The 12,616-nt window shown below is 40.4% G+C and overlaps 1 protein-coding gene across 1 annotated transcript; it reads left to right on the forward strand.

Moving 5' to 3' along the window:
• Nucleotides 1-6,073: 6,073 nt before the first annotated feature.
• LOC122975451 lies at nucleotides 6,074-7,529 on the forward strand. Its single transcript, XM_044343896.1, has 2 exons — nucleotides 6,074-6,803; nucleotides 7,023-7,529. The coding sequence occupies exons 1-2, from the start codon at nucleotides 6,490-6,492 to the stop codon at nucleotides 7,375-7,377; spliced, it is 669 nt and encodes a 222-aa protein (XP_044199831.1). The 5' UTR covers nucleotides 6,074-6,489; the 3' UTR covers nucleotides 7,378-7,529.
• The last annotated feature ends 5,087 nt before the right edge of the window (nucleotides 7,530-12,616 follow it).

A 12,616-nucleotide genomic window follows, 5' to 3' on the forward strand; every position in this document is an offset into this window, starting at 1 on the left:
TGTTGGAGTCATTATTTCTTTATATAGATACCAAACAAACAGTATATTTGAAAACTAGAGATTTTTCATTTACATTGACTGGGCTTTTTATTATTTGCCTATTAGGCCCTTCAAAGTTCTCAGTATGAGAATTAAAAAAAAGAGGTGACCTGGGTTTCATTTCCCACCATTTGGACTGGCTTTATGTCTCATACTACTACAAAAATATAAAATGATTTTGCTAATCTGATAGATGGAAACAACATAATACCAATATATAGGCCTATTTTGGAACCAATATGGCAACAGAAAAAAATAAAATGATCAGGAGAGCAAGACCCCATGAAAGTTCATCAAATGGGCTGTTATAAGGTCATGTTCTCTTTCAGACCCATTTTTAGCTATTTGTTTACATTTTGGCAAATTTGACACCATTACAGGTATGCAAAATTATCTATTAGCAGTTCCTGTTTGAAATGTACAGACAACTATCACTGGATTACTTTGATAGTGAAGAAAACTTAATGTGATGATTCTCAGGCAAGTCTTTTTTCTGGGATTTCTAAGTGGATTTTTTGGAGGTTTACTGGCGATGGACATTGAAGATAATGATATCCTCGGGAAGTGTAAGTCACACTGAATATCAATAAGTGTTTCATGTCTGTGTGATCAGGTTTGACTGAGTTATGACTCAGAGAAGGAGGATGATTTTGGACTCTTCTTCACCTCACGCAGTATCTTTGCCTCACCTTCAACTCTCCGGCAACCCCCCCCTCGGGAGGCTTGACTATTTCCTGCTGAATGTTCATGTCTATTACAGACCAGATCCCATATTGTTTTCCCCACCTCCCTTTGTGATGTCAATCCTTTCCAAATGGGGTATAAGGCTATTATGATCTTAAGTCTATGGGCTACAATTGCCGTCAGATGCAAAAAAGTGAGAGAATTCAATATGTTCCATATATGAAGGAATACAGGCATTAAATGGCATGAAGAACACAGAACAGGCTCAGATCAGCAGCTACTGTGGATTGCAACACATTTCAAGCTTGGCCCTCTTCTTCAGGCAGTATCTATGATCATCTTAGCCCTAAGATATTTTTATAAAACAGTCAAGATTTAATGGGCAGACTGCACTGTACTGCCATACCATGATATTACTTATATTAAACCTATCTCACTGTGATGGTACACTCCCTATAGGGAAACACACACTGGCCATGTCTCATAGTGTTGCATCATTTGACACTTGTAGCACACAGCAGATACACTGGGAAGAAGGCTCAAAAGTGTTAGTATCACAGGTTGTAGTGTTATATTTGTGTCTCGATCCTGAGCACGCAATGGGACATTTTGTGCAGTTAAATCTTTCTCCAAATAACCAATAATTCATGTGCTTGCAAAAATGTTTTTCTGTGCCCAAATTGTCCCATTGTGCACTCACGATTGAGTGTTAGTGAGAAAATACTGTGTATGTTTGTGTAGAAATGTATCAGGATGCTGTACACTGTTGTATTTCAAATACAGTATACTGTATCTTCACATGAGAGATTTAAAAACAGAGCTAAGAATAGCAGCATAGACTGTATAACTCCCCTATGGCAGCTCTGCACACACACACACACACACACACACACACACACACACACACACACACACACACACACACACACCTTGTAAATCGGGGGCACAGAGGGAGCAATTTCACTTGCAAGAGATTCCTTTCCATCACTTTATAGCTCCATACTGCATGCTGTATATGTATGAATCTAAGAGGCTCGAGGCTGTTGGAGTCTCAGCTATGAATGTTTCATAAATGTAAAGTAAAGTCACAGTTAAGGGAGATTTATTTATAACAAACTATAAACACTCGGGTTTACCAAGAAGTGCTATAGAGATATCAAACAGACCACAAATACAGAGCAAAACAAGAGATAATAAAACAAGATATACAGTATATGTAATGTACATCAAGACAGCTGGTTTCAGAATGTTCTTCAGTAATAATGAAAGTTGTGTACAGGGGTTAAGTCCTTAGAATGTGAGTAACTTTAGAATGTAAATGGCTCACAAACACACTGGATAATGTTCAGTGCTTGCAATTTAGTAATTCAATTCTATATTAAATGATTTCTGGCCACTAGTGGGTTGGGGAGATAGTAAATAGTGGGTGTAGGTTTGTAGATGAACTCATTGCTAGCACAACTACCGGGCTAACAACAACAGTCCACAAAGTTGTCAATTATACAGCATATAAAACATTTTACTATCATGAACCTCTGTCACTGTCGTCAAACAGCAGCTCTTCCTCTCTGCTGTCTGTATTGTTTTGCCAGACATCAGAGAGCCTCGAGACTTCTCATGTCAAAGTTCAATCAGATTGACCTCGAAGCATAGGAGGCGGGTCTCGCCCTGTTCCACATAGACATGTACGGGCAGTGAATTTCAGTCTGACTGTGGCAGAAGTCAGTGGCTCTTGTATTGTTGTAGCAGGCTGCAGTCTGGCTCAGTGTGACCATCTGATCTGACTATGATGGAATGCTGATTTTTACTGTTATGCAATTGTTGTAAAAGTAAGTGATTTGACTGACTATTATAGAACGGTACTCCAACAATTTAATGCAAAGATAGGGGGAAACATCATGAAACCAAAAAAAAACCAAATTTCTCTCTTTTGCTTTCAGATTTCTTTCTCAAAGGAGAACACACAAGCTTTACAGAACAGATATGCAGCAAACAAAAAACCATTTAATTTCAGTAGTTCTTTAAATGATATCAGAGGCTCTTGAGATTTTGTTCAATTCACTTCTATGAAAGCATACAAACACCAAAGAAGTCTCTGCAGGCTTCCTCATGCTTCCCCACTTTGGGGCCTTTAGAGCGTGAGCACTAGTCCTTCTCCAGCTGAGCCAGTTGACAGCATGGCGCCAGACTGGACTGTATCAGTTTGAAGCTGTAGGCAATTCAGCTTTAGTTTATGGATAAATGGCAGAGCTCCCATTGGGTATGGTAAAAATAAATAAATTTAAAAAAAAAAAAAAAAAAAAAAAAAAGAAAAATTCACCCTCTCAGAAACATCTCGACAAGGCACTTTCCCCATGACTCCACAAGTGGCCTCCACATGTGTCGCATCAGTGGCTTGTTAGAGTCCAACCATTCCCCCAGATGTGATGTCTCTTCCAACGTCCAAACTCTTCCTACACATGCTCTCATCTACCATACCACAGGACTTATAATAACAGGTGTCCTTATTAGCATAGAAAACACAGAAGCAGCTGATAAATGAAAGATGCCTGCGTTTGACTGAGGTATGCTAACGAGCAGCATGGATAATCAGTATTTTCAAGGGTTTGTAATAAACAGATTATCACTCCAGATGGATACATCCATATGCACATCTGTGTACCTGTCACAGGTGACTGCTCAGCGAGAAAATTATTACTATTATCAGTTTCGAAAACCATATATTAATCAGTAAAAACAAACTTTGCAGTCACTCCGCTACTACTGCCCATCTGTCCTTTTTTTTTTTTTAAAAAGAACAGAAAAGAAGTCAAACTCTTTCCACCACTTTTACACAAATCAACAGAAACAAGTTCCAAGGAGAAAGAACCTCAATGCCATGAGTCAAAATTCATAAATAAAAAGAAGATTCAGCTAAGTCTTTCTCAGTCTGTCATGTGAACCTCACCTTGCACAGTGAAGCGGTCCCTCGAGAGTTTCCTGTATCGCTTTTGTTGACATACTGAATTCTGCCTATTAATAGCAGGTATACATGTGATCAGAGTCATTATCCAGCTACAGATTGCATGTTAATGTCTAATGTAAATGAGGTCTCAAACATGAGCTACTGAAGGTTTATGTATTACACATAAACCTACATATTATCGTTGTTGTTGTTGTTGTTGTTGTTGTACTTCTCTGTGTGTCTCTCTACTCTCTCCCCCTCTCTCCCTCTTTCCCAACCGGTCAAGGCAGATGGCCGCCCACCTATAGCCCAGTTCTGCTTGAGGTTTCTTCCTGTTAAGACTTTTTCCTTGCCGCTGTTGCCAAGTGCTGCTCATGGGGGAATGTTGGGTCTCTGTAAAATATTATGGATTATGGTCTAGACCTGCTTTATGCAAAAAGTGCCCTGAGATGCCTTCTGCTATGATTTGGGGCTATATAAATAAGATTGAACTGAGTTGAATACACATACATACCGATATGTAGGTACCATTGCTTGTCTCTGTTGTCTTAGAAACAGGTCTGCAGCCATGTTTCCTTCAGAAAGTTATTCCAGCTAAAGAAAGAGACGACAGCTGCTGCTCTTTACTATCCTCAGCAAACAGATCCATCTCATTTACAGAGAGAGAATTATATTGATTCAGGGTAAACAAGCAGGGAGGAGATGGAGAGGAAACCCTGAAAAAGAGCGTTCAGAACAGCCAGACATTGTATTCAACTTGATCAGTTGAGGAAGCCAACATATCAGCTATTAACCTTTATATCTTAATCCCTGATAAATTATTCTCCATGTAGCCCCGTTTCCTCTGCATACCCTATCTTGATTGAGCATGAGAAACATTAAAAGCTCAAACCCACAGCTTATCAAGTAAAAGACTGACAGAGTCTTTCAATAGGGATCATCCCTGGTGTGACTCTAGACATAGCAAATAAGACACGATTTGTTGAAATGAATTTCTTTGAGTTTCTGATATCACCCCTCTTACCTGGTGCTCAGCAACTATATGCCTCCAAATGTCGGACTGTTCTGAATACAAATCCTTATAAACATCATATTTCCCCTCAAAAGTAAATATAGGAGATATTGGAAGATGAATTCTTTGCATGTTCATCTATGCTGTGCACACACTTAAAAAATGCTGGGTTGAATTTTTAACCCAACCATAATTAGGTTGTGTAAGTTCGGCTAATTGTATGGGTTGTTTTCTGGAATATTGGGTAATTTACTGTAACTCTACTGTTGGGTTTTTGTAGTGACGCTTATGTGATGTGCCTGTTCTTCATGTGCTTCCTGCTCAGAGCTCCCTCTAGCAAAAACCAACAGCAACTGAGACGACATGCTCAAATATTCAAGTATTTAAACTGTTTTCTTTACACCAGTGTTTGTAACAGAGAATGCAGGGGTCAACAGGAGTGACATTATTTATACATGAGATTGATCTTGAAACTGATTTACTTGTTTGGAGGATCCTGCTGCTCAGAGATTAGAGCTGACGTAAATTGAGTTAACACCACGATGATATGAATAACATGCTGACTACTGTTTTTAAATATGTTTTGCACAGTAACCTCATTGTAACCTCTGTGAATAAATGTGCTGCACCAGTTTGGACCCAGATTCATTCTGAACCTAAACACACTCAAGCTAACTGGCTAAGATTTAGCATTAGCTAATCCCTGTTGCTTTATTTAGCAATCAGATGCTGTTAGTAACTCATACACGTCTGCCTTTTTGTCTCACAGTAACATTACAATGTTTTTTTATGTCCAGCAGTTCACTTTCAATTCACATCCATCAATGTTATACAATCCACCAGATTACTATAGCTTCCTAAAAATATGACTTCTAACCCTGAACTATGACAGCTATTTACTAGCTTGCTCGTTAGAATCCAACTAGCTACACTTATTTCATAAGCTAAATAGCCAGTTTTATTATCTGGCTTTCAAACACTGCACTGTCGCCTTTCCACAACGTCATGACTCAAGAGATTGCGGCAAATGATGAATGAACGAAAAACATTTGCAAGATTCGGCAGCAAAGTGCATGCGACTGGATGACTTTGTCAAACGGCGGGCTCTAAGGTTGCATTTCCATGGTTCAACTGCTGTTGCCAGCTCAGGCGAAATTACTTTTTTTCATCCATTTTTCAGCTACTGTTAAATTGCTACCCATTTTCTCTGCTGAACAGCGATGTTGGAACATGACATATTCTAGCTTGCAGATGACCGAGCTAAACTCCCTGTCAGAGTGTGAGTGTGTGAGAGAGAGAGTGAACTTACTGTATTACAAACCAATATAGTATTCTTTAGATTGATACAGTTTATCACTAAGCTAGACAATTCCATTGATTTATATATCCCTTAATGCTTTGCAGTCAGAGTAAGGCTGGCCAGACTTAAGGAGATACACAAAGACAACAGGGGACAGGAGGAGAGGCACAAGGGGAGAGACACCAAGAGGCACAGACAGAGACAAGTGCCACAAGGAGAGACAGTAGATGCATAGGGAGAGACGCATCAAGAGGCACAGACAAGAACCCAGGCAGGCCAACTGATAATCCCGGTTGTGCCACTGACATCAAAAGCCCCATCCAAAACCAGGACAGCAACAGCCCACACTGTGGACTCCTCGTGATATGACTGGCTCTGCTATGAAAAAGAAGGGAGTGTTACTAAAGTCTGGTGTAGCATATGTAGGGACTACTAAGCAGTCAGAGAAAGGGCACACATAGGTCAAGAAAAACTTTGCAGCACTGAACCATATATAAGACCAAAGACAAGATGTGCAGGCTATTTTACATTGCGTATACTGTGGCCTACTGTGAGCAGGCTTTCAGCCTGTTTAAAATCTTAGTGTCAGTGGAAAGGAAGCATGGTTTGGAGCTGAGGATGACATGTCATAACTCAAAGGCCTGTCGCATCGTCATAGAGCTTATTGCAGCAACCATGAGAGATAATCTTCATGCCCTGGTAAAATGTGAGCCATTCTACTGCTCCTTGATCTTTGATGGAAGCACAAACAAAGGCACATCAGAGGAAGAGGTGGTCAGCGTCAAGCTAATTGAACATGGCACACCAAGAATCAGACTACTCAGGCAAGTAGTTTGATCATATTTTTGTTCTTTACATACATGTTTGTCTTTTAGATCATTTGTTCTGGTATGTTTTTGACATCCATCAATCAAAAAGGCTTTTGTATCTGTGTGGTCAATTCCCATTTCAGTTTAAGACAATAAGAGCTACCACTCCATGTGAAACTTTTTAAATAACTATGTAAATAATCTTTGTGTGTATATTTTGTTTTTGGCTTTCAGTATTGCAGAGCCAGACTCCTTTGACACTGAGGGTATAGTGAGGGTCATTACAGAAAAGTGTAAGGAGAACCATCTCAAACTCAGTAACTGTTTGACTGCAACTGATGCCAATTCCAAGAAAACCAACATTGTCCTTGCTCAACTCCAGCAGCAGTCAGCTTCATGGATGATCAAGGTGCACTGCGTCACCCTCAGGCTTGAGCTTTGCCTGAAAGATGCTTTTAAAGATTTATACTTCACACAGGTACGTTTACATAACCAACAATACATGGGAATTTTTTTGTGTAGCAAGGTTTTGCTACCCATACATGTTCTCCTCATATGCTATTGTTTATACCAAGGTTATCATGGTTAACTAAAACTAAACTAAAAACTAAAACTAGGTGTGAAAAAACACTTAAGTTAACTGACATAAAACTAAAAACTAGACTTTAGAAATAAAAACTATCTGAAACAATATTATTTTCTTACAATACTAACTAAAACTAAAGACATTTTTTTATATATTTTTTATTTTAGTCTTTGTGAATTTGGTCAAATTTGTCAACATAAGCATGAGGAGGTATTGGTGTACATGTTTGAGACTGGGATGTCTACATGATTGTGAGTCAGTTGCCTTCACAAAATGTTGTGTTTGTATTGTAATACTTATGATGAACTTCTTAATTCTTGCCCCTGACAAATGGCTTCACAGGCTGCTCTGCTGAAACAGAAAGAATAACCTGGTCCCTACTGGCATCAATATCACTGCCTTCACCAACACAGGCAGCACTAGTTTCTTTGTGAACAAGAGAGTAGAGATCAGCACCTCATCGACATCTGCTGAGGCCTTCCATTGCCAAAGGAGTGAGATAGTACACAATATCATTGTATGCATCTGTCAGCGTTTCTCTCAATTCTCCACAGATCCTGTGCTCCTGGCTGCTGAGGTCTTCAATCCTGTTAACATGCCAGCTGACGATAACATCAGTGCCATTGAGCAGCGTGGAGACAGTAAGCTGTGTAAGCTTTGTGAGCATTTCAAGCCAGTTCTCACCAGTAATGGCTGCAATGTGGCGGAGGTGGAGAGGGAGTGGTTGAAAGCCAAATATGACATTGTACAGCACCACAAGAGGGAGGCCTTCCTTGTGCTATGGCAGAGGAGAGCAAGTACGCCAACTTACTGCATCTCATCATGATCATCCTGGTATTCTGTTTCCAGGTCTCAAGCGGAGCAGCAGTTTCCCACAATGAAGCGTGTTGGGACGGGCAGGAGTGCGTTTGGTTATTAGTAATAATTCATAATTATCATAGATAATTAATAATGATAATAATAATGATAATAATCATCAAGAGATTATTAAAATCAATCAATAATTTGGGCACCAACTGTTGGATCTGTGAGGAGCACAGTTGATTATTTGCAAAATAAAAAATGATCAATTATCAATGATAATTAATTAATTATAACAATTAATAGAATTATTTAATATGAATTAACAATTACGGGGCACCACCCGGAACCCGGGACCAATAACCAAACAAGGTAGTCTCATGAAAGGAGTTCACCTAGAATAATAATATCTGAGAGATATCAACATTCAAGGATGAACAAAGAAGGGTGAATTCGAGCTCTGACTCCTTCAATCAGCCACTTTTCACAATATTACACACAATAATGACAGAAGAACTTCTCTTTAAAGATATAACAGTGTTTATTAAACTTAGCAAGGTTAACAAAGTTAACAAATGCAATAAACAACAATTCTAAAATCTAATTCTACCAAACAAAACACAACAGCTATGTACAGGTTTGAGCACATGCAGGTGAATGCGTGTGTGTGTGTGCGCCAAGATGGCAACTGGGCCTGACGTGATGACGTCGTCGGTCTGCAATGCAGACGTGACTATGGGAGGAAGTCACGTCACGCGAGAACCGTACGGCGGTAGTACGGCGGTAGTACGGTGGTAGTACGGCGGTGTCTTGGTTAGACAATAGCAAGATGGCGCCGCCTGTTGGTCAGCGTCTTGCACTCACCCAATCCCGTGAAAACACACGTGTCTAATGGTGGATAGCGAGGAAAGAGTCCCACGTTATCTGACCATCAAATGTGCAAAAAGATGTTGTTGCGAGTATGTGTGCGTGTGTGCATGTTAGTCACAAGAGAGGAAAGGAGAGAAAGTGATCGTGAGAGGGAGAGAAGCAGTTCCTTTGTCCACAGAGAGCGCACGTACGGACGGCAGTCTGTGACGCACGTTGTCTGGTTTCTGATCGACAAAGCAACTTACTTTCTCACTCACGGTAGCACAAACACAGCAGTAGTCCCGAGCGGGACAAACACAAAAACAGTCTAGCGTGGTGAACACAACTAGGCAGCAAACTTAAAATACTCCTCAGAGTAAAGCAGAGAAAATGGACTCAGCAGTCTGTCAATCCACACAACAAACAATGGCAATAAAGCTAAGAAGCTAAATGCTAAACAACAGCACTGATGCTGAAAGGAACACACTCTGTCCTTGGCTCAGATGCTGACAGTGGCCATCCTCCAAATCCCAGGGCTGTGCCCCTGTTGCATATGAGAGCAAGGAGGCAGTGGCAAGACGGTGGGCAGCTGGCCACTTGAGAAAGAGACCAAACATTTGACATATGGGCCAAAACTGAACTTCAGCCCTTACCCACAGACAGCTAGCCCTACTCCACTCATCTCCCCATCTCCATCCTCAAGTGATGATGAGTCAGATTAAACTCTAAATTTATGTTTTTGCATGTCATTCTTTTTTTTTTTTTAATCAAAAACTGCTGTGCTTTTCATAATGCTAACGTGTCTCCTCACTTCCCTCACTCGGATCTCAACTCATCCCAGCGAGGATGAGAGAGAGAGAGAGAGAGAGATGCGAGGAAGAGGCGCAAGGATGGAGGAATTTAATTCATCAAACAGGACGTCCTCACTCACTCCAGCGTCATTTTGAGGAGACAACTACTCATGATGCACATCACTTTAAATGTCAAATATAAGTCAGCTATCAATATGTAGAAATTATTAAGTAACAATATAAACTCTGAAGTTTAAACTTGAACCGTTTTTATCATTACATAATAGATCTATAGCAGCGTCTGGCTGCCATAGAATAAGTAGACATTTTTTACTGAAAGAACAGAATGGACATAAAGGAGCGTTAAAAACAGCTGTAGCCTGCAGAATATGTCTAAATAAAATATTGCTTATTTAGTTTGTAAAAGTTTGACATCCTTTTCAGGCTCAGGATATTATAGTAGACATGCAGCTTTGCAGCATCATATTTTCCTGAAAGAGCTGAGATATACTTTAAACAGAAAAGAAGCCTTTGGGTTATGAAGAAAAATAATGACGTTACAAGTGATTTTTATGATCGATTCATGATTCACTCATTTTTATTTGATGAATAAATATGAGAGGCTGCTGTTAGTGCTGTCATTCACAGGTAGTTTTCCTGATCTGCTGTATTAATATTAATATTACTACATTAAAGCTGTCTCCACAACAGCCTGACTGTTTACTGTCTCATCCACTGACCAGTCAATAAACACATTCGACCAAAGGGGTGTTGCCGTCTGGTAAAAAAGTAAAAAATCACAGAGGATATACCTGAGGTTCCTCGCTCTAAGCTCCTCCAGGAGCTCCTTATCTCTCCTCATCTCCTCAAGGTGCATTTAAGGGACTGGAAGATCCTGATAATGACGGAGAGAGAGATCGGTTTCCAGGTCACGCCTGGAGGAGGGAGGAGAGAAGATGCGAGGAAGCATAAATTAGCTTAATGAAAAGCATCCATGGTTGTTGGCTTTCCCCAGCTTTTCCCTGCAGAGAAGACGGCTGGCCGAAACTAATGAATTCAAGTTAACTCCATCAAAAGAGGAGAAATGTGACGCCAGGTAACTCCAGAGTTGTCTTATTTACATTTTGTGTCTTCTTAGCTGGTTTACTTCAGAGTTGGAGGCTGTGAGAACAAAGCAGCTTCACTGAGAGGACGGGATTTCATGCAGTTACTTCGGCTAACGTTAAGATAGCTGTTAAGTAAATACCTCCAAACTGTCAGCTGCTGCTTGTTGAACCACAATGTCTCCTTCTTTTCTTCACGTGTTAAACACAGAAGATGGATTGTGGCTGAGGAAGCTTTCAAATTGTTTAAAAAGCACCTTTGACGTTGCTGACGTCTGAGTACCAAAAGTAGTTATTTAACTAACTTGAAAATTCCTGTCTTTAGGGTGTACCAGCAGAGGTCCAGGGATGTTGAATGATTTGTGGTAAGTACTGACTCCTTGTGACTTGAAGACCCAGACGGGATGTTCTGACAGTCCAGTGTCCACGTAAGAGACTCCCACTGGGATGCTTCCGGTGTCTGGAGCAGACCCGGTACATGCTGGATGGGATTATGTGTCTCATCTGGGTTGGGAACGCCTCTCTTAAGAGGAGCTGGTGGATGTTGGTTAGGGTGTCTGGGTTACCTTGGGCAGTCTGCTGCCACTGCGAACCAGTCTCAGACAAGCAGCAGAGAATGAATGGATGAATGGAAGGTTAAAATCTCAATTTGTCCAATAGTTTGGTTTATGATCATTTACACTACCCGCAAAACTAATTACCATCAGCCTCAGCTGTACGTTGTGTTAAGGGCTATGTTGCAAATTTAGCATGCTAACATGCTCAACTAAACTGGTGAACATAGTAAACATCTACCTGGTAAACATCAGCGTGTTAATATTGTCATTATGAGCATGTTAGCATGACGACGACTACCATCGTTACATTTACTTCACAACAAGCAAGGATCAAAAACTAATTTGAACCTCAACTTTTATCCATCTTACAATTTGGTTTTCTTTACAATGGGAAATGGAGCCTCACAGGGGCACAGCACAGAAATATAGACATACTATCATAACCACCTTACATATAAAACCTGGAGACACCAGGCTTTTATGGCAGTTCAGACACCAGCCTTATGATAAGAGTGCAAAATGGTTAACATTCAATAAAAATGGCACATTTCAGTTCAGTTCAATTTTTCATTGGAGCAAAGTGTAAATGTGGTTTCACAGAGTTTGAGAGCCTCTCTGCACTCTCTTATTTGTGTCATGACTGCTGTGACATGATGTATGCACACATAAATAATGCAAAGATGGGATGGCACATCATTGCTGAGTCCCAGTCTCTCTCATCCGACGTCCTCTTTTCATCCTTCCATCACTCCCTCCAGCTACCATCATCCTTTTCTTTTGAAAATTTATATCCATCACTCACTCGCTTCCTCTCTGTGTATTTACATGTTTATTGTATATGTTTCACTCCCTGCTGTAGCATGATGCTGGAGATGGATTCCCTCTCAGATGGTAGCAGTGTGAATAGAAATGGATCTATATACAGCTATATGCTGTCACTATAGAACAGCTAATGGCAGAGGTCAGGTTGTGGAGATGAAAGAGCTGGGGACAGAAGCCGCATGGACAGGATTTAAAGCCCTCCTGACAGTGGGCTGATAAAGCCCTGCAGGAAGATAAAACCTTGCTGTGTGGATTGAGCTTCTGCGACATATGATGTGTATTTTATGTGATGGTGTCAAAATAATATCATCAACCATCT

The sequence above is a fragment of the Thunnus albacares genome, chromosome 23 (genome assembly GCF_914725855.1).
Source record: "Thunnus albacares chromosome 23, fThuAlb1.1, whole genome shotgun sequence".
Classification (NCBI taxonomy): domain Eukaryota; kingdom Metazoa; phylum Chordata; class Actinopteri; order Scombriformes; family Scombridae; genus Thunnus; species Thunnus albacares.

Excerpts from the sequence above, each read along its gene's own strand:
- LOC122975451 (XM_044343896.1), top strand. The coding sequence starts at position 6,490 with ATGTGCAGGCTATTTTACATTGCGTATACTGTGGCCTACTGTGAGCAG. Across the intron at positions 6,804-7,022 it reads CCAAGAATCAGACTACTCAG|TATTGCAGAGCCAGACTCCT; the intron begins GCAAGTAGTTTG and ends TTTGGCTTTCAG.